Consider the following 26,093-nt stretch of genomic DNA (forward strand, 5'->3'; position numbering starts at 1 on the left):
CCGCCGCCGCCGCCTCCCCCGCGGCCAGCCGGGTACTGTAGTTTTTCGCGAGAGGAATCGCGCGGCGCGCCCGGACTTCACCTCCCGCCGCGCTCCGCGGAGGGCCGCCGCCGCTCCCGGGCGGGCCGGGCCGGCTGAGGCGGCCGCGTGGTGCCCGCGGGTGGCGGGCGGAGCGGGGTCGCTCTCCTCCGGGGGAGGGCTGCGGCGTTGGTGTGATAAGGCACTGCTCGGAGGACCGAGCAGGAGCAGGCGCTGCGCAGGGCTTGGTGAGAACCGCCGGCAGCGGTCGCCCGCCGGTACCCGCGGAGCCGCCGGCGCACCGGGAGTTCTGCCCCCGCCGGGCTCCCCGCCGACCCTGCTCTGAAGGATGCGGGCGCTCGGCATGTGGGACGTGCAGATGGAAGCATTTTACCGGTTGTTTTTTAAAATAATGGCAGGAAAGTTTTTTTAGTGGTAACTAGTTAAGGAGAAGTGGGAACTAGTATATTCTTTCTTTTAAAATGTTCCTGCTGTAGAGCACAGCCTTCGGGGTTGGGCGCGGGGCACTCCCGGGGGTGAACGCCCGAGCTGGCACCTGCGAGCCTGGGGCACCGGCCGCGAGCCTTTTTGGGTACGGCGGTGTGGGATTGAGTGTACCTGGATCTGGGGGGACGGTTAAGGGATTTGTTGAAAGCTTTTTAAAACTCCAAGGTCAACAGAAACTTTTTAAGACGTGTAACACTTCATTTTTGTATTTTTAGAGCTACATCCCAAATGTTGTCGCAGTCATCAATCGCTACTTGCCGGCAGAGCAACTGAAGGCTGTAGACAGATTTGTTTCTCTTCCTTGCCAGAAACCAAGCGACCAAATGGGGTAATCAAAAGTTGCTGATCTTTTGTGTGCCCATATCTGTTCTTCAGGATCTGAGCGGAACCTTGAATCATCACTAATACTTTAAGAATAGAGAAAGTCCTTTAAGTTTCTGGTGCTTTGCAGCTATTTCGTGAAGGTAGCTAAACACAAACTCGATTGTTGCAGTTGCTCCTTCAAAGAGCTGATTAGAGGAGTAAGTGGAGCTTACTGTGCGGTGGATTAGCAACATCGCCAGTGACTTCAGAGCTGGCAAGGCAAAGTCCACATGGACATCCAGAGTCCTGCAAGAATGTAAATGGATGAGGTTCTTGAATATAAATTGTAGACAAGTAGTAAAATTCATGTTGCCCTATCCCAATTCTCATAATCTTTAATAAAAAACCCCATAGTTTGTGTTGAGACAAATCATCTTTTGTTAGGCAATGCAGTTAAATATTCAGCATTTTGTAGATAATCTGGTTAAAAACAGTTTAAGTGATTGCATTTGGAGGTTTAGATGTATCTTCACTGTGCAAGTATATATGTATGCATACACGTAAAGTCTCAACAGCTCTTTTTTTTCCTTTCCCTCCTTCCTGTGTAAGTAGCAGCCAGCAGAGGGTGTGCAGGGTAACGAGGAACCCTTCTTTGATTATTCAAGTAAATATTTCCAGTAAATCAGCAGGGTTTATCTCCGCATCTCTCCCTCTACCATTGCATAAACTCTTTCCTCTTTGCTCGACTATTTTTAACAGGCTACCTCGCAGCTTGTGGAAGAACAGGCACTTCTCTCTCAGCACATGTCTATGTGATTAAAATTATATCTTGTGGGGCAGGTTTGTTTGTTTTTATCTGCTTTGCTTTTCAACTAATTTTAACTTTGTTGTCTCTATAGGAATCAGAATAAATCAAAATAATTTTTCTTTTGTTTTTCTTTTCCCCTGGGAGGCAGTGCTCTGCAGCAGTTTTACTGAGGTTGCTGTATGCTCACAGGGAGGTCTGCATCGTTCCCAGTGCATGAGAAAGAAAAGCAGTTGAAATTTTTGTATCTGCTGAGTTTGAAAAATTGTGAAATACCCTGTTGTTTCAAATGTGCAACATTTTTTGGATGTATATAATTGAAAAACTAATTATGAAGCCCCAAGAGGGCACGATTAGTCATTTGGCCAAATAGAATAAAGCACTCAGTTAATGAATGAGTCTGGTTGACAGTGAAGTCACCCCCACCTCCACCCAGACTGGAAATATTAAGAAATATTAATATGTATGTAGTTTAAAAATAACTACTGGTAATTTGTAGTTATATCTTCTGTGTCACCATTATCTTGAATTTTTTTTTCCTTTATGTCCCTGATTGCCACTTGCATCTGTTTTGTGTAAGGTGTTTTGAGTTTTGGTAGTGTTGGTGGTGATAAGACAGATTAGGAAGGCTTTACAGGAGAGCATTGGGAATTAATGGTCAAATGTTGTCTAGATAAGTTTCTAGGTACCAAGCAGAAGTAATTGTATGAAGTTAATAGTTTTCAAAATGCTTTTCTGTCTAGGAGTGTCACAAAAACTGCACATACTATTCCGAATATAGGCTATATTTTTCTTTATAAGAGAGACTCTACAAGTAGGCTTAATGATTGGAGATGAAAGAAGTTGTTAGATTTGTAGTTGGAGGTCAGTCAAATGTCAAAATATTTTCATCCAGTAAATACATAAAATTAGGTTCTTGGAGAAAAGTAACAGGTTATTTCTATTCTTTTTGTTTTGTTTTTTTTTTCCTCTGACATCCCTCTCAGAACTGATGCTTTTAAAGAATTTTACTCATCAGTTAAGTGGTTTACATATGTTTTGGGGTGTAATTCACTGTTTGAAATCTTAGAGCAGTTCTTTTCTCCTGTATCTAATTTTTCTTCTGTGGGTGTGACTGCTCAGGGTTTTAAAGCCTACATCAATTAATTTAATGCCAACATCAGGTCTGGCTAGCAGTGGATGTATGTACGTTCTTCTGCATATTCGCCTGCATAAAGCTGTACTAAAGATGCTGTGTTAGCTTGTTTGCGGAGGGAAGGGGTTTTAAGGCTGTTTCTTAAAATTTCTCAATTAAACTGAGGACCTGATCTGCACTTGTAACAGTGACAAAATTGTAAAGTGTAAAAGGCAGTGCTCCACAGAGAAATTAAGACTTCCATGTTGCTCTTCAACATGGTTATCAAGTGCATTGTTTCTTTGAAAGTTTTTTTCTGAAAAACAGTTACGCTGCCACAAAATTTAGTAATTTTTAATGTAATTCAGTTTTATGTTAATTTCCTTAAAGATGAAAGTTGAATTGTTTTGATTAATAATCAAACTTAAAATATTCCTGACTGTGACTCTGAACAAGGAAAGAACTCCTAATTCTTTTAGACAACATTTCTTGCTGTCATAACTTCAGGGTATGATCATCTTACCTGATAACAAGAAAGGGTGTTTGCCTGTTTCATTAACAAACTTCAGCTGAACAATCGAGCAATGACTCGCTTCAGAAAATCTGATTTAGGCTTACAAGTGATCTGATGCTTTTTGAACTTTTAGTAGCCATGTTGCCCACTAATCTCGTGATCTGTGGATGACGTTTAACTCTCAGGGATATACATGCATGTCTCAAGGGAGTTCCTTCACATTTAGCATTGAATGCAGCAGTAAACTTCCTCACCTACCCTACTTACCTTGCATTTTCAGAATTTATCCACTGAAATTGTTCAATTATCACTCAAAGGCTCACTTTTTCGAAGAAGGAGTTGCATATCTGGATTTTACTGATGTAAGATCATCTTAGTCATCTGACTATAGTTCCCATCTGCGCATCTTTTCATGTTCTTATTGAGATATTTAGAAAGCCAAGAAAAATTATGTGACTAGCCTAGCAGCTGAATCATTGTGTTTTATGGTGAATATCAATGCTGGCACAGGAAATGCAAGATACTAACTCAGGTCTTTTCAAATGACAGAGGGAGGAAGAGGATTTGTAAACAGTTTGCAATGTAATAATGGAATCTTTGTCCAAGCATTTCTATAATTTAGTAATAATAATTTTCGATTGTGGTTTGGGGTTTTGGAGGACTTTCTATTTGTTTTTATTTTCAAGAATTTTATTTTTCATTGCCTTTATGTAAATTACACGTTTTGCAGAAATTGTCATGATATCTTAATTTTCATGTCTCATAATTATTATTTCATTATATCCCATATATGTTAATAATTATAGATTATATTATAAAAAATGCATACATATTTTCAAATAAAAACCATGAACAACTTGTAGTAATTGAAGCATAAATTGGAATTGTTTTAGCTGCTGAGCCACATTTTTTTAAAAAAGCCATAATAAACTCATTAACATTAGAAGAAGTTTTGATTTCTTTAATAGGCCTAAATGTTACATTTTCACTGTATGGCAGTGCTTCCATGTCTCGGTAACATTGCAGTCTCAACAGCCAAAATTAACAGTGGTTTTATTTGGCATTGTCAGCCATAAGGCAAACTCCATTTTATTTAATCTTTGACAAATAAAAAGAAATTTTAATCTTTTTTTCTTTTTTTTCTCCTTTCTTCATTCTTAAAATGAATAAACAATGCCTTTTTTAAAGCATGACTCATTCAAAAGTACATGTTAAATGAGGAATTGTTCATTTAATTAAAGTGATTCCTTTGCCAGTCTTTGTATTGATGTATACAGATTAACAATTTTCAATTCACAGTACAAGACTTGTCAACTAGTACTGTTTTCCTTGAGATAAAAATCTTTGTTTTGCAATCAATTTGCACAGAATGTTTTCTAGTAGTGTTTTGCGCCTGTTCTTTTGTAACTACGTTTTGTGTTTCCAGTGCATTAAATTTGTCTGTGTGGTTTTTACAGAAGCAGCATTGGGGGAAAAAAAAAAAAAGAGGAAAAAGGCGGGAAAAATAGGACTTAGAATAATTTTTAAAGTCATGCAGAGCATTTAAGGAAAAAAGAACAAAAGCCCGTTAGGATAAAAGTAGCAGGAGGGGTATTTCATTTTACTCATCTCATAGAAAGCCTACATAAACAATATGCAAAAAACCCCACCAAAAATGCTGGCACTAGCTGCACACACTTGTTATCTTTTATAGATCCTTTATGAAGATATTCCAAATAAGGTGAAATATAGCAATATAAGACAAAATAATACATGTAATAGAAAAATCTGAATCACTTTATGATTTGCATTAATAGAAGTTAACATGTATAACCATTAGATTTCAAAGACAGCATTGAACAGGGATCTGGAGAATACATGGCAGAAATTTTGGAAGGCTTTATGTGCATTATGTTTACACTTAAAAAAAGATAATATAATTTCCTATTTAAAAGCATAAAACCACAGTCACAGTTCCATTTGAAGAAAATGAGTGGGGTGAAAAATGTCAATTTTGCTGACAGTATGTCCCCACTAGAAGAAGTGGTTTCTTTACTGATAATTTCTTGCTTGCGTTCATACAATATCAAACTTGGGTTGTTTTACTGCGTATTTCTTTTCTTTTGCCTGCCTGATAGGACTTTGAAATGATACCAAATAATTTACCTTTCAATTGGTTTCATTCCAGTAGCCTACTTTGGGATTATTTGGGCTTTCAGCACACTGAAGGGGTGTTGGTATTTTCTAAAAAGCATTTGAATTGATATTTTAGTGAATCATTTTGGTAAATCTGATACCAGTTCTTGATTATTTGACCAGTCTCTCATGTAAGTGACATAAATAATTAGGTTACTACAAAACTGTAATTTGAGTTAAATGTGTTTTCAGGTCTCTCAACACAATAAACTTCCTTACAAGGCTTTCTGCTTTGTATCTGAGGAAAAGCAAGATGCAACACAGGCACCAAAGTAGTAGACGACCAGCGGTTCCGCTCGGATCACGGATTTTAACTGATCCTTCTAAGGTCTTTGAGCATAACATGTGGTAAGATGTTTCTTCAAGGCTGATTTTCATATAATTTTGTATACTGTTTACTCTGATGAATGATGGTGTGGGTGTATAAAACAAGGTACTGCCAGAACAGACACGTGAAGGTAGCACTAGAGGAAACTTGAGACTGTCAGAAGTAATCTGACAGTTATGAGCTCTCAGTGATTCGCGTTAAAAGCTGCCAAGCAAATAGTTAGTCAAGGAGTGAAAGGCAAAATATTGTTATGGATCAGTAATCAATTAGGAGATAGAAAATGTAGAGATAAGATAGTTCATGTTATTTATAATAGCAGAAAGTTGCTAGTTAGGTACAATAACATTGCATGCTGGCACCCTAGTCTAAAACTGACATCATTTTGGAAGGTACATGTAAATTACTCATATTCTTCTAAAGGTGTACTGAAGATGTTACAGATAATTCAACAGAAATTTTCACACACTGTGCAATTATCAAAAAAAGTGAATTTTAACATAAAGAAGAGATGTAATAGCAGAGAAAACATCAATGTGTACATGCTGACAAGAATAAGAATTGCCCTGATTTGCAACATCTCCATCTCTAAAAGGTATTTTTGTGGTTAATGGATACTCAGAAAAGAGTGAGACTACTATTCAACACAGTGGGAAAGATTTTTGACTGTGGAATGGAGATGAACACAAAACAGCAAGTGATATAGGAAGTGTTAGAAGGATAGAAGAATATCTAAATTTGTTTAGAGAGTAGAATATCTGGTCTCCCAAATATCTATCTACCTGAGATATTTGGGAGACCAGAAATTTCTATTCCTATAGTTCATAATAAACCCAAGGAATATTTGTTGAGAAGTGGTAAATTTAGAAGCTATACGAAAAATTACTTCTTACAAAATGTTAAATGTATTTTTAAATTCTGTCACCATTTTTGAAAGCAAAGGTTTAACAAAATTAGGAAAAGGATTGGATGTGGCTAACAATAACCAATGGGTAACATAACATAGGAGTAACATGACGCATTTCAGGACTTAAGCTTGCTTCATAGAAGTAATCTGCAATTTTACTTTTACTTTCCTCAGAGGTGTCCTCTGCTGTCAGCTGTCAGAGAAGTTACAAGACAAGCATTTGTTCTGAAATGAAGTTTCAACTTGCAAGGGCTTTTAAAATTACTAATTTTTTTATAATCTGTTTTATTGGTCCACTTTGCTTTTTAATCTAAATTATTTCAAAATATTCTCTATATCAAATTCTGATGAAGAAAAAGTCTTAAGAATATGATACAGAAGATTGTCTTCTGGTTAATAAAGTAGTATATTTGTTACTCTTTTTAGTCTCTAAATTTGGGCTTAACTCATTAGTTAAGATACACAACCAGATCTGTCAGCTGTTAGTGTTTTCTAAACTAGATGTCCCCAAGCTGTGGTCTCCAGCACTTACCACTTTAAGGCCAAATTTGGAGTTAGCTATTCTTATTGGTCAAAAAAGCTGGAAGCTGGCTGATTATTGTGTTAGGAGTGTAAAGTTTGTCTCTGTATTTCATAAATCTATATGCAGTGTAGTTCTGGAGCATCTTCCAGGCTCAGTGCTTCCTGCTATGTGGATGAATCCTTTACATGTGTAAATGCTGATTCAAATGTAGGCTATATAATCAAGGTAGGCAAAGATTTTAAGAAAAAGGCCACCCTTTTTCTGTAACATTTTTTCTTGATGCAACTCAGTTAATTCATTTGTTTTATAATTTCCTTCAAAAAAATTGATCATGTGTAGCTTCAGTTTTTCCTGCTAGCCTTTGAGACAGTCTAATACAAAGTTATCAAACTTTGATGCAGGTGGTTGGGATGGATTGTGAAGATGGAAGTGAAAGAAACAGGGTTGTTCAGGAAGTGGATCTTCAGATGAATCCATGTAGCTCAGATGGGAAAACAGGTGAAATTGAATTGAAGCAGAAGTCCATGGATGTTGTGATGGTCTTGATAAATCAAGAACCTGGCTATGATGTGGGGTAGGTCTTTGTTTCTGAATCTCACTGAACTGGCAGGGTTCTCACTAGGGACATAAGGAGAATTAGGATGAGTGATGGTAGTGCTAAATAGATTATACAGGGTGATCATAAGATACTCATCTCCTCTAGCATTGATGTATGATGTCCTTTTGTTTTCCACTCATCATTTTTGGTAGTTCATACAGTGGCTTTCTTTTTGTGTGAATTGGCAGAGAGACAAGAGCTATTACCATTGCTGCTAGAAATACTAAGTAAATTAAACTTGGGAACTAATGCTTTTGATGTTTGTTGTGGTGCTTTTCTGTCGTTTTGGGAGAGAAGTAATGAATGATGCTAGACATTGGAGCAAAAAATGCCTGCTTCTATTCAGGTCAGTAATTGACAGAGTTTTCACATTATCCCAGAGATAATTAAACCCTGTGTTAGCAAACAAGTTAGTGGAAAAGGACTAAGTTGAATAAGCAGAACTGAAAGCAGCATTGTTTGATCTCATATCAGGCCTGCTCATGTTAACAGTTCCTGGTGTGGTTAAAATGGATAGCTTGCTTTGCTGCTCTAAGTGTTCAGCTTAAAACAATTCTGTATTTAAACACTTGTGTGCTTAGAATTCTTACGTGTCTTGTGTTCCTACCAGCTTGTATTGCTGAAGGAGCTGCCTCATTTGAAGCATCCAAACTATGTAAATAGTTTGTGGGAGAACTACACAATGTCCCTTCTTTTGTAGATTTTGATCAAGAAGTGCTGCAGCAGTATTGTTATTTGGGATCTACCATATAGAAATTTCTACAAAAGTGCCAAAAGGTGCACTATGACTTTCCAAGGAGGGGAAAGAAAAGGCGGTTAATGAAGATGGAGGGCTTCAGGCACCTTTAGTATTGTGTGTTGAGCCCCTAAGGGCTCTGACAGACATGCAATGATGGATTAAAATTGATCAGCTAAAGATTACACCACAGCAAGTCATCTGTCAGAAGGGCTGACTGTGTATTATTGCCATCTGAATAGTCCTTGGTTTCAGCTTGCTGGAATAGGCAAGGTCAAAACTGGTGATAGCGGTGAGGGAAGCAAGTCTTTCCAAGAGGATGTCTGCCTAGTAATGCTTCGGTCATTCGGTTTTATTCTGCTGCAGTGTGTCTGTCAGAGCCATGACACTGCACAGGAACATTTGGTATATGAACAAATACAGGAAGGGGAGAGGCAACCTGCTGGGGACAATAATGAGAAATATTTCAGTAGAGAGGCGGAAATCAAGTCTGAGGCAAGCAGACAAATATATACCAATTAGTCTCCCACAATTAACAAAAGAGGAACAGTGAAGGTCTAAGAATTAAATTACCTATATGTCACCATGTACGGAAAAGGAAGATCCTCATTAGCTTTTAGAGACAATCAACTCTTTTCAAGTTGGCACCTTCTTCCTTTTCCCATAGTAACCAATGGAATTTTAGTAATGGGCTTTCAGTTAGTCGATTTCAGTAGGATTAGGATCTAATAGAAGACTTGAATTATATTATCTAATTTAATCTATTCAGACTGGAGAATTTGGAGGGACAGCTGATTGGGTTTTGAAACCATCCTGCAGCACATTTTTGGGCACCCCGCATTGTCTGATCCAAACCCAGAATCTGCAGAGAAGGCAGTTTAGTCATCAGGGTCAGATCTGGGCTTGGTTCTGTGACCATGGATTAACATAACATTTAGGTAACCACTTCACACAAATACAGATGGCACAGACTTTGGAAACATTGCAGCACTGCTTGACTTTTCTTACAAATGTCTCATTCAGGTTTTTTTAAAATGTTACCTATCTCTATTCCTCAGAAAAGTAAAATCCTGTTAATCAATTCCACCTGTTCCAGTTGAATAGGTGGATTATGCTCCCTGTTTCAGAAACAGCTGATTTCTTTGCTAGTCCTTAGTTCTCATCATAAGCACTATTAATGTGAGATGTTTCTTGCATTAGGGTGTTTGTTGGTAGGTCTGTTACTGTATTCAGCTAAATACAGTTCTAATGGGATACTCAAAATACATGCCTGTAAACACAGTCAATTTGCAAGATATATGTAATCCGGTTATTAAGAAAAGAAATACATTCTACTTCAGTCTCTTTGCAGTTGGGACATCTTAATCACTTGACTTTTACCTAATTAGTAATTAATTTTCATCTATCATACACTGAAACTTAGGTTTTAACTGTCAGTCTCGTTGTGGTCATTTGCTTGCACTCGAAATATAAAAAAAAAGTATTTGAGACAGTGTCGCTAATTCATGACTGTTTTTCCTGGGAAAAAATATTGTGAAAAACCCTACTGAAAAGCTGGGTCTTCAACTGCCTTCTGCAGGGACCACATGCAATGGTCACAAGAAGAAGAGGAGAATGCCAAGAAAAAAGCAACAGAGAACTCCCTTGTGAAAGTTCAATCAGAAGAACAAGGTAACAAATATTGAATGGTATAAAAATTCTCGTTTTAATGCTCTTTATTAAAACATTTGAAGATGCTGTAGAATTCTGGAAGACCCTTCTTACTTCTTTCTCTTGTCTAAATTTTTTGATTTGTTTTTGGTTTTTTTCCCCTTTGTTGCCTCAAAAGATCTCAAAGTATGTTTTTCTAACAATATAGTTACTTATTTGAACAACTTTGCAGTTGGGGTGGCAGTAGGCTCTATGTAAACAAGTACATCAGTATGGTGCAGTTGTTCTGAACCCTTTCACAGTCCTTCAGAATACAACTCCTACTACACAAGGCTTTTACAGGATCAAAGGGAATGAATTTGCATTCAGCTAGGGTACTAGGGATGAAGATTCCCATGTACAATATTCAAATGCTTTTTAGGGATTTGTGGACTATTTAGAGAGTTTGTGTTTGTGCATTGCACCATATTTCAGTTAACTGCCATGAAAGTTGCAGTGGTCCCAGCTGGTCCCAGCTTGCTGTCTGCCAGGCTGAACTGGGAGTGCTTCAGCAATCAATGTGTTCACTTTGTGTGGAGGGTGTTCCAATACATCCTGCACAGTCTGCTCTCTATGGGATTAAGGAGTTTTGTGCCTGTCTTCAGAAAGGAAATTTAGTGTGTTCTGGATTTCTGAAGAGTGATAGCTCTAGGTTCAAACTGGCAAACTAAACCATAGACTAAACTCTAGGATAGTTATGAATGCTAAAGCTGGAATATCAACTTGATAGTAGCATAGAAGACTGGATTCTTAATTTGTTGTTCTGTTTGAAAGATATTCTGAAAGCAGTTACTTGGATGTCCTGTGCCTCAGTTTACGTAGCCTGTTGTGAATCTGTCAGATAGTGTCATTGTGATCCTATGCCTTGATGTAATTAAGGTACCTGTTGGAGTTTATTTGAATTACTTGAGAATGTGCCTTGCATTGTGTGCCCTTCACCACCTTGAATACTCTGTGATTGTCAGCCTGCCTTTCTCTGTTACCTCTCACACATTCTTTATCTACATGCAGGAGTACAATGTTTGTTTTTCAAAAATTACATCTAATATCTTCATTTGATCTGTATAAAAAGCTGAAAAAGAGCTCGTAATTGAAAATTAAGCTGTGTGACCATGTGGCTTTCATTCTTCCTCTACAATCAATTAGAAGTTAGTTTGTGTTGGTGAGAAATGGAATAATCAGTCATTTGTCTATTGCCAAGAAATGCAAGAATCCAAGGACATCTCCTATGAATGCCCCTCTGTTTAGAACTTGAATAGGTGAGCATTGGTGATAGTGCTCCTTCAGAAAGCTTCAGCTTCATTCTGCAAGTGGAAGTACATTTTGGCCTATTTGTATAAACAATGAACTAGACCAAGGCTAATGAGCAGATTATATTGGGGCCTTGAAAAATACAGTAAGGAGAAAAAAGACAAGACAGACTTCAACAATACTATTATATTACTAAAGTAGAATAGTCCTGGTGAGCCTTTTTAAAGCAAGAGAAGTTAAACTGAATGAACTCATGATACTACCTTTAGGAATTTGATTTACTTATTAGCATGTGCAATTTTGTCTCAGGCATGCTTGCTAGCATTGGAAGATTCTGTTATGGAGAAAAATTGATTGATAAAGTTGTTTTGGCGGGGGAGGGCTGGGGTTTTTTTTTGTCTTGGAAGTTTATCTGTTTTTTAGTTATGTAATTTTTACATGCTTTGGCAGATTTAGTGGGTAGGCTAATTAAATACACAAAATGAAACAAAAATTTGATAATACTGCATACATGTTATTACACAGAGGTGCAGGAATGACCACTGCAACAATGCAGAGTAAGGTGTTCCTTCATTTGAACCCATGTCATTCCTTACTAACACAATTTGAAAGGCTGACTTTAGGTATTGATTTCCTTCAGAAAACTGGATGTGAATTTAAGTACAAGGGTTCTGAGCAGACTTGTAGGAAAGTGGTGACTACAGCAAGGGGTGATAATAATTTGAGAACCTTTTGAGTAGAAGGGTTTCTGTTTTTTATACTGAAACTGAGCAGTCTATAAATGTGCAACTTAAACTATTGAAATCCGATATATATATGACCTCAATCAACTCTGAACTTATAAAACAGGTCTGTACAATTACATTACATGGCTGGGTCTTGCCCTTTAATAATACAACTGGATATATTAAATGTTAATTTTAAAACATTATGCAGATTTCTAGGACAAGGCATTCTGCCACCTCCTTACCACTTCCCACTGCCTGTCTGTGCCTCTAATGATAATTCTCAGCCTTGTTTATCTCTGAAAAGCTGTAGTGATTTAGGAAATAATATGTTAAGATTTAAAGAGAGTAGTAGGAGAAGTGCACCATGCATTTACTCTGTGCATTTATATTAAAAGAATTAATGTGTTGGTGTGAGTGAGAACAAAATAAGAAAGGCAACACATTATATGAGGTACACTTTTGCAGCAAGAGATGTCAAGGGTAGCAAGGTAATTCTGCAAATGCTTTGGAAATAAGGGGGAAAAGGCAAGAAAAAAGGTTTGGTTTGGTACTTAGGAGGGATAAGGAAGGGAAAACCATCAACAAAAGAGACATTGAAAAGCTGTAATTCTTATCTTTTTATCAGCCTTCCTTTGAAAGGGTTTGCTAGCTCCAGTCCAGTGGCTAGCACACTTAGTGCTAGTGAGAAGGAGGAAAGATTTTGTTCTTGAACTAAGAAAGAACAGGTTACAAAGTACATCCATAGAGTACATGGATGACTGGAAAAGCAGAAAAGAGAATATTTGCTTTTTTAAAAAGGGAGGTGGGAAAAAAGAAGAGTCAGATAATTAATTTCAGTTCCTGGAAAAATACTGGAAGAGTACATCCAGAACTTGCAGACATTGGGTTCAGAAGAACAAAGGAGATGAATACTGGCCAACAATCATTTTTTTCAAGAATAAATCATGTAAAATCAAACTAATTTCCTTACTGGAGAAGGTTACAAGACCTGAGGATAAGGGAAAAGCAGCAGATGTCCTGAATTTTATCCTTAGTCAGGCTTCTGACTTGCTTTACTTGACATTTTCATAAGCAAGTTAGGCAAGCAAGAGCTAATGAAACTGCTTTTGGGTGAATGAATGCCTAGAGAGATCCTTTCAGAAGGGAAAGGATTTGTGCTGGGCAGAGGAGTGTTTTATTCTGTGTCCAGTTCTGCTTGGTATTTTCATTAGTGACCTCAGGAAACAGGAGACTTGAAGATGATGTTAAGGGAAGAGATGTTTCAAGTATGATGAAGGACAGAATTAAGATTTGGAAAGATCTGGACAAACAGTGGAAAAAAAATAATCTGAAATATATAAATTTGCTAAAAATAAGTGCAGATTTCTTTGCTTCAGAAGAATCCATTGAAAAAACCTAGATTCTGGAACAATTGGTTTGGTAGTCATTTTGCAGAGGAAGATTGGAGAGTTGTGGTGAATCACTAGCTGAATCAGCAGTGTCATACTGTTGCAAAATGGCAAGCTGGGAGTTATAAACAGGATTACAACCTGTAAGCCTCATAAAATACTCCTTTTGCTCTGCACTGATAATGCCTTTGCCAGAATACAGCACCCAAAAGTAGTAAATCAATTGGAGAGAATCTAGAGAAGAAAAATTGAAATTATCAGAAGTCTAAAAATCAAAAAGAAGAGAGTTAGGTTTAGACAATCTAGAAAAGAGGTTGTTTATGGAGACAGAGTAAAATACTTCAAATATGTAAATAGGTGTTGCAAAGAGAAAAGAGAGTAATCTTTGCTTTATCTGCTTGGTCCCTAGCTGGGACAAGAATTGCTGGACCTAATTGCAAGATGGAAGTTTCTAGTTAGGTAGTGGAAAAGGTTTCCAACTGCATTGAAAATTAAGGACTGTGATATATTACTGAAGAAAGTTGTATGTGCAAAGTGGTATTTTAAGAATAAGTTGGACAGATCTTTGTGGAGAAGGGGTATGAACTCCCTGACTGCGTGAAATCCCTTTCAGTCCCACTCTTTGACATTCTAACACTCAGTTAGAATGTTTTGTGAATTAGAAGTTAACACAAAGGTCTACTGTAAGACTCTGACGTGTTTTGAAAGTAAGAAAGCCAGTATGTTCCTTCTGCATTGGTGAATGGTTAAGCGTGAATTACTGTCTATTTGCTATGCAGTAGCGTTTGTCAGTCCAGTTCACAGAACTGGAATTTTGTTTTAAGAGGTGATGAGGTACCAACAAATTTGCAATTGGTTATGGAATTTCATAAAGCATGACATAATTTCAATTTAATATTTCTTAAATAAGTGAAAAGATGCATTGCTTTTTTTATTTGAACCATGAAAGCTTGTCTAAGGAACTTTGGATTGCTTATTTTGGTGGTGCTGTTCTATGATGTCACTAAATTTTTTAAAAAATGCAGTAAGCCTGTCTACCTCTTCCTAAGCGACATAAAATCTGATTAAACCTTCATAGGAGTCATTTTGAGCACAAGTTAAGGTAAGACAGAAAATCCATATGTTTTAATTTAAATGTACAATGTGTGGAATTATGGATTTTTAAACTGTATATTGAGGTCCAAATTATATGTTGCTTTAGAGTATATTCTAGCTGAGCTCATATTCACCAAGGTTTTGTTCTGTTTTAATTTCAGATAAATATGAGAAAGAAGCCAGTAAATATTGGAATGAATTTTACAAGACCCATAAAAATAGCTTTTTCAAGGATCGCAATTGGCTGTTTCTGGAGTTTCCAGAAATTCTTCCAGAAAAAAGGAGACAAGAGTTCAAAATAGAAAAAATATCTTCAGAACACACAAAAATAAATAATAACAACAGTTTTTCATTTGAAAATGAAATGCTTAAAGAAGGAGAGAAATACTGGAGGAAAAATTATGGAGGTGGTTCTACTGCTGGACAAGGATGTGTATATAATAAAAATCAAGCAAAGGCTCTTACAGACAATCCTCAAGGTAAAAACTGTGGAGAAGAACTTGGCAAGCTAGAATCCTTCCCTGGTTGTGATGCCACGTACCGAATATTAGAGGTAATGCACTGCAAATGTTCTACCCATCATATACAGCTCCACTTAATTGCTCAAAAATCTGATAAAGACCCTTACTAAGTATCAAGAAAGGAAGCCTTTGGAATTTTACATACTACATTCATTTATGGCAGAAACTTTCAGAGAAACCTAGGATCTGTACTTGGTTTTCCCTTTAAAGTTTCTCCCAAATCAGAATAGGGCTAGATTGTTAGATTCCATTTTCATTGAGAGTCAGGTTTCTAATTTCCTAAGGAAAGGTGTGTGTTTAAGTGCTTTGTCTAAAAGTGCAAGTACTTGCTGCATTCCTGCCAAATGGTGAAATTGGACAAGAATATTGCATTTTCTTATGCAGTTTGAGAGATGGATTTTCTCTTAATTTTAGAAAGGCATTGGGGAGAAATGGGATGATATAAATGAATTGTGAATGAGCTCGTGGTATGAGCTGTTTATACCTTTTCTGTCCAACATAGACTGGAAGTCTAATGGGTCCTACCTGCCAACTAATTTAAGACAAAAAAAAACAAAAAAAGGTTTTATTTGCTCATTTATTTCAACTTTATCTTTCTCTTCTGATTTTAGGTTGGTTGTGGAGCTGGAAACAGTGTCTTTCCTATTTTGAAAGTTTTATGGTACGTAATGTTGGATTTCCAAATGTGAATGTTGTATTCACATCTTCATTTTCACCAAATGTTGGTGCTGGATCAGTGCTGCAGGAAGTGTTGAGTGAACCATTTTACAGCACTAAAATTTTTACTGTGTCAGACCACAGATAATGTTAGCAGCATCAGTATAGGATACTCCTCAAATTGCTCCACCCTGGTCTTGGGGGGTCATATTTGCTGACAAAGTTTGTCTTCAGGTGCATTCAGGCTTATTTTTTTTGTAGTTAACCTCAGGCAGATGAAAGAGTCTCTTGTTTTATGTATCACAGTAAAGCAACCAGGTATCTCTTCAAAAGGCTAAAATCAGAGACCATAGATAATGGCATGTGATCTACTGGAAAAAAGTTCTGTTGTTTCTGAATTGGCTGGTATATTTGTCACATTACTTCAGGTTTTAGTGTCAAGGCACAAGTCCTGTATCACATTACTTAATTCATTGAAACATCTTAATCCATTTAGCTTCCAGTTTTAGAAAAATCTGTTATGACAGCTTGTCCTCCCATCCATGTAGGCAGGAAGGTTTTATAGAAAAGGCTATGTATGTATCAAGGGTTGAAATAGATTTATTTTTATTCATGCCTTTAAGAGCTTGAGAACAACACAATCCGTTATTCTATCAATGAATTTTGATTGCTAGTATCACACCTATACAAAAATACTCCATTTTGCAGATATGGAAACGCAGCAGGAGGAATTGAGTGATGCACCAGGGTCATACATGAAACCTCTAAGTGTTAGCAATGCATCTTCATCCCACAGCAAATGCTTTGCTAGATAGCATGTAGTGAAAGGAGAGCCTGGTTTCATATGAAAACTTTGAAAGGAACACTATATAGAAAAAGATATCATGTGGCTGTATTGAAAAGGATGAGACAAACTTCTGTGTTTTCCTCACAGGAGGCATTAGTCATAGATTGGCATTTCTGATAATTAAGACTCTACTCATAAGGTATTTTTCCTGGAGTTCTCTATTCTTATGTAAATCCTTCACTCAATCATGTTGGTTGATACATTGAACAACTTGCTTGTTTGTCTTGTATATGACCTAATGGAAAGATCTCTTATCTCTTAGCAGGCTTGGCTTTATAGAACAGTTGGTTTTACTCTGAATTCAGTAATATAAAATTTTCCATTTTGGCAATTATATGCATATAAAATAATATATTTATATGCATATAATTATATGCATGTAAAAACAAGCCAGCGTTAAGCAAGGGTACCCTGGCTACAAAAGAAAATTTCACTTAGCTTAATAATGTAACTTTTAAACCTCTTCCCCCTCCCTCCCTTAAAATTTAAGTTAGTGCTTTTGAATACAGCATGTCATGAAAACACCATCCACATCAAGCCATGTCTTTGTCTTAAGTGGATTTTCTACATATTCTGCTCTAAAAAAATTAAAAACCCCCAATATTCTAACAAGTCTTATTAGGTAATCAGCTTAACCTTTCCCAAGGGACTGGCTGGGTCCGAAGCCTGGCTGCTTGTCCTCGTTCATAATAAATATGTAAATTCATCAATTCTCATGGTGGGCACAGAGCTGATAAAAGTTTTGCTCAGCAACAAGTATGGAATATATTTTGTTCCAGAAGCATTCTCCTGTTGAGCCCTTAGAAGTCACTAACTTAGATGTGTGTGTATACTGTGAGATGTTATAGGCACTGGCAGAGTTTATTGATTCCCTTCTAAAGAAGCCATCTATGCAAAATCACAAATATATTTTTAATTAATTAAATTGATCATGAGTTGATCATGAGGTCATCTCTCAGTGGATTTTGAGTAGCTTTCTCAGTTTATCTTAAATGAATTTTTCAGAGGTGAAAAAGCTTCTCCCTAGAATTACTAGTATCTGATGAATGGTACAAGGAAATTTGCAGGCTTAGTCTTGGATAGGAAGACAGTGCTAGAAGAAATTCTTCATTCTATCTAGAAAACAAAGGAGATAATGGAGGACAATAACCAATAATGCTTAATCAAATGAAAAGAACAGCAAGGTGATACATGAAAACCGAAACTTCTACAGAACTGGATGACTTTTGCAACACCCCATCCCTGCCCAAATCATATTGCTAATTAAACTGCATGCATGGGCTAATAATGCAGTGTTCCTGTAAGAAAATGTGACCTATTAATGTGCATTTATGCATTACAGCACCAGGACATTGTCATCAGTTCTGACAGCCCTCTGTGACCTTTTTTTTTTCCTTTTGCCTCCTTCCTGACAAGGCTATAATTCTTTTTATACTAACTGCCTGTTGGTGTTCTTATTAATTTGTCTGCCCTATTGGTTCATTACAACCTATGTGGCTTTCCATGTGCTAGACATCAATAAAGCATGCTTGATCAAACCTGTGGTGAACCCCAGAGGACCCTCTGAAGTTTCATGAACACTGATGTAGACTTTCATCTTTTACATTAATAAGTTTTTAACTGATGTTGGTTTTGTTTTCCTAGCAATACACCTGGAACCTTTCTATACTGTTGTGATTTTGCTTCAGGAGCAGTGGAGCTGGTAAAGGTAATTCATGCACTCGCTTTAGAGTACCTTACAAGCTGGTAATTCAGGAGGCTGCCAGGAAGCCATCTTCATGAAAAAGAATGTGATGGCTTTGACAACTTTTAACTGAAGTTTTCAGTATTCCAAAGAACAAAGTCATACTGTATGCAGAGTGGAATGAATACCATCAGTGAGCTTGCTGCTCAGCTTGAGTAAGATACCGGACAGAATAGGCTTTTATATGAGATGTTTTACAATGCAGAATAATTGAAGAAAAAATGTTTCTTGAGTCAGAGTAAACGTATTAACTACTACTGTTCTCTCTGTGCCTCTTTTCATCTTTTTCCTGACAGTCACATTCGTCCTACAATTCAGCCCGGTGTTCTGCCTTTGTTCATGATGTGTGTGATGATGCTTTACCCTATCCTTTTCCAGATGAGATCCTGGATGTCATTCTCCTTGTCTTTGTGCTCTCTACTATTCATCCTGACAGGTAAATGAAGACTAAAGGGCAAAGAAAACGGGTTAAATCTCTTTTTTAACTGGAGATTTTCAATAAAAGCAAAAGAAGATGATGAATCTTTGTTATTTAATAAGCTACAATATATATAAAACAAGGTATTTTAAATGCTGTTTACCATTTTCAGGCTTCAGGAGAAAAGCTGGTCAGGCTAATTATAATTAGCGAGTCTCCAGCCTCCATCAAAATACAAGGGGTATATTGTAACTAAGTACACCTCTATTAGAAGTGACAGATTCAAAAAAATTGCAAATTAAAAAACCAGACTGACACTCACGATTTAACGCCTTACAGTATGTTGATATAGACTTAGATTGCTGATTTAGCCACATTCAAATGCTTACATGCAGGCCTTTTAAACTAGAATGCGTCCAGAATTTTGTAACTTGTTTGGATTAAGAACATTTGATCTAATTTTCATGTATGGTGTTATGTTGAGTACTGCTAGCCTTTGCTAATGCCTCTCAATGTCTGATGAACCAAATTTTATGACTGTTAAGGTTGGCTCATTGTGAAAATGCCCTTTTTTAATGGGAAAAATGTAAAACAGGGCATGTAAGTTTAACTTCTTGACTCTAACTAGGTTATATGAAGGGCAAGACATGCTGTTTGTGTGATAATACATTTATAACTTTAAGAATGTCATTAAAATGGGCTTGACATACAGAACAGTATTTGCCCAAGTCTGAGAACTGTTTTCCTGCTACTAGTGATTAGCTTCATACAGAAAAACCTTCCCTGTAAAGGATATTTCTCCTTTCTTTTTATTCAGAGATGAGCAAGAGTCACAAAAAGCCAGGGTCCAGGTTTCAAAAACAATTCAAGCAGGAGACTTCAGATCTCCATAACTCTTGTGATGCTGCCAGAAAGAAACTGGACAATAGTGGTTCATTCAATCACTTTGCCTGTAGAAGCAGTAATCAGATGTTCTGTCAGAATTCCTGTGTATCTTCTCCTATTAGTCTTTTAAGAATACATTTGAGGGCTTTTGTGGTTGCTTTTCTTTTTTGTTGTTTGTTTGTTTGTTTGTGGGGTCTTTCTGTCATTGTTGGTTTTTGGTTTTTTGTTTGGGTTGGTTTTTTTTTTCCCCAGGGCTGACATGGATGCTTTTGTGTACATGTGTGTGTATACACACATGAAGATTTTCATGTAATTATCTGTGTTGTGAGACCTGCTTTCCAAAGATGTGTTAGTCATCACTGCTATCTCATAGAATTAAAATGACTGCATAAAAGAAAATGTGATCAGGATTCATCTTACTCAGTATACATTTTTCCTGGAAACTTTGAAAATGGGAAATGAAAAAGAAAACCAAGGGAATCATGATGCAGAACTTACGTGCTTTGAAAAGATGGAAAATATATGCGAGAGGGACACATTTATATTCAGAAAATTGTTACTTAGTAATTTCTATCTAGGCTGTTGTGTTTAGTTTTTGATAATTGCTACTCTGGTAGTCAGTTTTTAACACGGTTCAATTTTGCTGGAAGGCACCTCTAAAATTTGGTTGCAGAATTCAAAGTATTGAACTTTCTTCAAGCTGTGTAATTAATGTCTTCTAGTTTGCTGGATGGGATTTCTCAAAGCAGTTTCACTTTTTGTGTGCATACACTTTTTCTGTGTGTGCACAACTTCTGTTTATATAGGCAGAGTGTGTAATTCTGTGCACAACTACCTGTATTGAAGAATCTCTTATTCTTGGGTGGCGCTGCCTTTTTGGTCTGTGGCACCAAATTGCTTGCTTATGTTTGCAAACTTCACCAGTATCCCATCTATTTTCTAAGGATGCAAGGGGTTGTAAATAGGTTGGCTAAGCTACTGAAACCTGGAGGAATGTTGTTATTTCGAGACTATGGAAGATACGATACAGCTCAACTTCGCTTTAAAAAAGGTAATTTCTGGATGTTTTTGTTGTTCACTGTTCATTTTAGCTCTTTCTGGGAAAAAAAGTGACATGTCCTTTTTCGTTACTGCTCTTAATTTCTTAGGTCATTGCTTGTCAGAAAACTTTTATGTAAGAGGAGATGGAACCAGAGTATATTTCTTTACCAAAGGTATGGAATGTTTTAGTTTCATAGAAAGGGTTGAGTGTTTCTCAATGTGTTTTGGATTATGAAAGCTCATCTTAAAACATAAATTTAAAGAAGGTTTTATTGGCTTTTTTAAATTCTCTGCTTTTAAAAAGCCCAAAGGTAACTGTTGTAAGGAAATAATTTCCTTTGTGTGCACACTTGTTGTATTTGGGGTCCTGCAAGATTGCTTACAGACATCACTGGAAATTTCTCTTTAAGTATCCGGTGTCTAATTGTATGCTCAAATTTTATTATTTAAACATGCACATGATTTCTCTCTTAAAATTGAGATAAACATGCTTGGAAGGAGAGTCTGTAGCTATATATGGCATAAGAGTCTGGATTGTCATTTGTCAGGTGAAATAGCTTTATCTTGATAACACAGGAACAGTGACCAAATGGCATGCATTTGTTTACTCAACTATGGCATATTGAACACTGTGAAGAAAGGGTATCTATGGATCCTGTGAGTAATGACTAATGTGGTTTGAGCCTCAACATAACCATTTTTACTGCAATGTAAATCAAGAGCTGTAAAAATCAATTTCTAACAAAAGCCTTCTTACAGGCAGTGTCCTTTATCTTTCAAATTGCAAAACAGATTTACTTCCATCTTTAGTTGAACTACAGGTTGGCAATTATTACATTCTACAAATGACTTTTTTTTTTTTAATTTGCAATAATTCTTCATATGAAAAAATAGATGAGGTATGGAACATGTTCAACTTGGCGGGATTAACTGAAGTACAGAATTTAGTTGATCGGCGATTACAAGTAAACAGAAAGAAAAAAGTGAAAATGCAGCGAGTTTGGATACAAAGCAAGTTCCAGAAGCCGTTGCTATCTCTGCATTATCCTGAAGAAACCACCAAAAGGCACCCTTGTAAATAAGTGTACTCCAGAAATGTGGTACAGAAATGAACTCCAGAAACTGAAGCAAATTTAAGTACGTATATTTCCCGTAAATGTTGTCTTAGCCACTGAAAAGTATAAAAAAGTTCAATAAATATATTGAACTGAAAACATTTCTCTGACTTTCTTTGTAAATATGTGTGAGAAAAATCTCCAGGGGAAAAGGCCGTTTCTGACTTCTGCTTTATTTGTAATAATCTTTCATAACTGTGACCAGGCACTGTTTTACTCCTTTGAATATGAATAGTCAGTAAGTACCAAGTATATACCTCATTCCTGTTGAAATTCACAGTATGTAAAAAGTTTTAGTCTGGAGCATAGTTGTTTCAGAGATTTAGAATATCTGTTCTCACTATTACTACACTGTGTTAATTTCTGAGTCACATCCTTTTCAACCACTGTGGGTCTTGCAACTGTATTTCCTCTTTGGAGGGAAATTTCTTGATGTGTAAATAATGAAGACAAATATCTTTTTCTGATTTGCATGTAAGCTAATATTTCACACTAGCTGCATGTGATATATATACATATCAGATTACTCAGTGATTGGTGTCCTCCACTGTGACTGACTTATTATGCTGAAGTCTCCACATTTCATCTTCATGCTCATAAGGAACATGCCAAATTCACATACAATACATTATATTTAAAGTGCTCTAGGTTATAAGCTGAACATGTTTCTTGTAGAAAATAATTAATAAAATGCCAAAACAGTGCCGAAACCAAATAGTTAATACTTGTCTGGATAAATACAAACATTATTTTTATGATATGTTAGATATGCTAGAGGGAGGAGCAAAAACAGTAGTCCAGAGTACATTTTATTAGTATTGTTATGGGGTAATATAATCACTCTAGAATGGTAATCTACCTGGCAGCTGAGATATTTTTGTTATTTACAGAAATAAGTTGCTTTCTTAGGGATTGGATATTAGAAAGAAAATGCAATGTTTTTTATTGGCTGGGTGGGGATACAGTAAAGGACAGGAGTACACTAGTACTTCAAGATTTTTTAAGAAGAAAACTGAAATCTTGTTTTCAAATGTAGAACATGATCCTGAGGCTGTTGAGCTGGGATTTAAAGATACCACTATGCCACTTTGCTATTTAAATATAATTTTAAATCACTTAGCTACAAGGAGGAGAGAACAAGAAGCAGGTGAATGAATAAAATAAATCTCTTATTTCAACGGTAGGGGATGCATGTAATCCATAGCATGTAGTTTTGAGTGTCATTAATACAGTGACACTCAAAGTCTCTTTTCTTGCTTTTGTTTTGGTCTGAAGGGTAAATGTGTCCCAGCTGACAGCCCAGCCTGTTGTTTTTTTTGCAATCTGTTAGTTGCCAAGCTAAGGAAGACTGATGGTCTTCTAGGAAGAAAACCCTAAATGATCTAAATGGGGATGCCAAGTAGCTTCATTCCCTTTAACCCAGATGTGTTTCAAGAATGAAGTGCAATAAGGGGTCTGATCCTGCATTTTTGATATATTTGAAACTCCCATTAGAGGAAGATACTGTTAATGAATTAAGAGGAAGCTTTGGTTAGCAATGGCATTATTGTAACCTGCAATAAAACTCTTGTGGTATAAATCAAAGTTTAAAACACAGCTGTGTTTCTTAAAACTGTAAGAGATTGTAGCATCCTCATGAAAAATATAAATAAATATCTCCGTATATTTTAAATATGTTGCTACTCTGTTTTATTAATTGTGACTTTTGAATATACATAGCTCTTAGCTAGCACAAATCATTTTCACTTGTAGAATTTTCCAGGGGAGTGATGATGATAAGTTCTTGAGCGTTGTGCAGTGTTATTCATGTGTGTGACATAAAATTTTCCATATGTAGAGGCTAATGTAATGTTTGCTTTGGCACTCACAAAGATCTATTGATTCTGGCAGGATATGAATATGCTATGTTGTTAGTTTAACAAAAGTGTGACATCACAAAAAAACAAACCCAGAATTTTGAATGGCCTTAAGCAAAATCGGCTGTTTCTCTTCCACAATTTGCAGCGTAAGTATTGACTGCCTCTTTTAGAATAATGGTACCTGACTTAGAGGTAATAAGATCAGTTACTATTTTAAGTGTAGAATATCCACTGTCTGAACAGTTGTAAGATTCAAAGAAGGGGATATGGAAAACGGCATCATTCCCATTAAGAACTTTTGAATCTGAGTAGCACTTTCTGTATTTTGACTTCATGACATTTCAGTTTTCAAAAAGCTTAATCAAAGATGTATTTTTAAAATGCTTCCAAATTATCTGCATTAGGCAAGTAGGACTACTGAAATAAAAGAAGAAAAAGAGATGGAGACGTATATAGAAAAGGCAGTTTAAAACTGCTTATTGTTAATTAATTTCTGGATGAAATAAAAATTAGTTTATTAATATAGAAAAAGGCATTTAAGTTTCACTTTTGACATGAAGTTAATTCTTTAATCAGATGTGTATGTAAAATTAATTTATACACATTCTACAAATACAAAACATTTTAATTTGTAATTGCAAATTTTCTTTAAGTTTTTGTGGAGTCTTTTTAATTGTTTCAGCGTGCCTTCCTAATGGCAATTAGAGAAAGGTAGTCTTGTTAGAATTGAGCTTTGGCTTCATCGGCTTTGGCTTGCTTTATGAGTACTGTGTATTTTTTGCCCAGCTCCACTGGTATTGCATGACGTTTATGTACAGGGACACTTGACCATGGTACTTACTGGTTTAGACCTTCCTTAGTTTTTAAGCAAATATGAGACAGTTAAAAAGTAAAGAAAGTGACCAAGCTTTTTTCCAACACTAATTTTGAGGTATCTAGTCAATAACAATTGGCTCATATTAAAAAAATGTTGTCTTTTTCCCAGCAGAACCAAGGCAGGTGCTTGTGTGGTATTCACAAATCCACCAAATGTGAAGAGGACAGTCAAAATGCAGGCCTGATGAGGAGTGTCATCATACTGAGTAGGAACTCTCACAACACTAGGGAAAAGTTTATTGTCTTGGAAACTGTGCAGCTAATCTCCTGATTCTGCTGATTAATAATGAATAAAAATTTATAACAAACAACCCCAGAATTTGTATTAAACACTGGTGGAAATCACTTAACATAAATTTTGCTACTTCTTTTTCATTTGTGGTGTAAACTTTATTCACTGTTCCAGTGTGCTCTTTGATCTGTTGACCTATGGTTTGCTTCCTCTTTTTCCTGTGTGTAGTGGACAACTAAGCAGTTTCCCCAGGAGCTATATACACATATATTTGCAGTAAAGTTTGCTGGCTGAGTTATTGTTAGGATCGAAAAAAGAGTTTTATTTCCTTCTTTACAGACTGCTTTTTCTTTTTGTGTGAATGCAGTGAGTTGTATAGATGCTAAATTACAGTGGTATTTGCTTTAATTTTAAATCATTTTAAGTCAAGTGTCAGAGAATCATAGGATGGTTTGGGTTGGAAGGAACCTTAAAGATCATCTAGTTTCAAGCCATCTGCTGCAGGCAGGGACACCTTCCACTAGACCAGGTTGCTCAAAGCACCATCCAACCTGTCCTTGAATATGGGTATGATGTCTATGATATATGACATCATATATAAACCATTTCTTCTCCATAGAGCATCTTCATAATGGGTGGTTGAACAACCTTGAAAATAAAACATGTATACATATTGCAAAAATATTAAACACTGCTATTGTTAATAATACAGGTCACTTTGCCTTTCAGTATATGTAAACTTCTCTCCACATTTGGAACAGTGATTGGACATGAAGATTTTTTTACATCAGTTCTATACCAGTTCCCTTTCTCTTAAGAATCATCCAGAATCTGGACAAGCGTAAGTCTCCTCTATGCAATTACGCTTTTTATGTAGTCAGTAAGAACTACATGGGTTGCCATGGGCATCTTAGCAGGTTCCTTGTTTTAGCTGTGTCTCCTGGCATACAGAAGGCCTGGACTGGGCTTTGAGCTGAGAAGGAAACTTCTCCATTGAGAGACCATCCTTCACCCTTTGCTAGTACTGAACAACTAAAAGGAGAACTTGCCTGATTTGAAAGGAAGAGCCATCCATGCAGGAGAGGAGAAAAATGAAGATGCATCTCAAAGGCAGGTGAGAGAGGGAGTGACTGTTTCCTCTGGAAACTAGGGTAAGAAGGAAGCTTGGATAAACTGACCAAGAAAAATGAGATGCGGAACAGGCAACTGAGGAACAGAACAC

General features: G+C 36.5%; 1 protein-coding gene across 1 annotated transcript; it reads left to right on the plus strand.

Moving 5' to 3' along the window:
• The first annotated feature begins 81 nt into the window (after positions 1 to 81).
• METTL8 (methyltransferase 8, tRNA N3-cytidine) lies at positions 82 to 24,863 on the plus strand. Its single transcript, XM_082285504.1, is given in 13 exon segments — positions 82 to 266; positions 741 to 853; positions 5,629 to 5,784; positions 10,105 to 10,196; positions 14,838 to 15,229; positions 15,809 to 15,858; positions 18,346 to 18,409; positions 18,742 to 18,881; positions 20,693 to 20,799; positions 20,897 to 20,962; positions 21,684 to 21,850; positions 21,852 to 21,926; positions 24,752 to 24,863. Coding segments are annotated over 11 exon segments (1,314 nt in total). The 5' UTR covers positions 82 to 266; positions 741 to 848; the 3' UTR covers positions 24,752 to 24,863.
• The last annotated feature ends 1,230 nt before the right edge of the window (positions 24,864 to 26,093 follow it).

The sequence above is a fragment of the Coloeus monedula genome (assembly GCF_965178545.1).
Source record: "Coloeus monedula genome assembly, chromosome: 7".
NCBI lineage: Eukaryota > Metazoa > Chordata > Aves > Passeriformes > Corvidae > Coloeus > Coloeus monedula.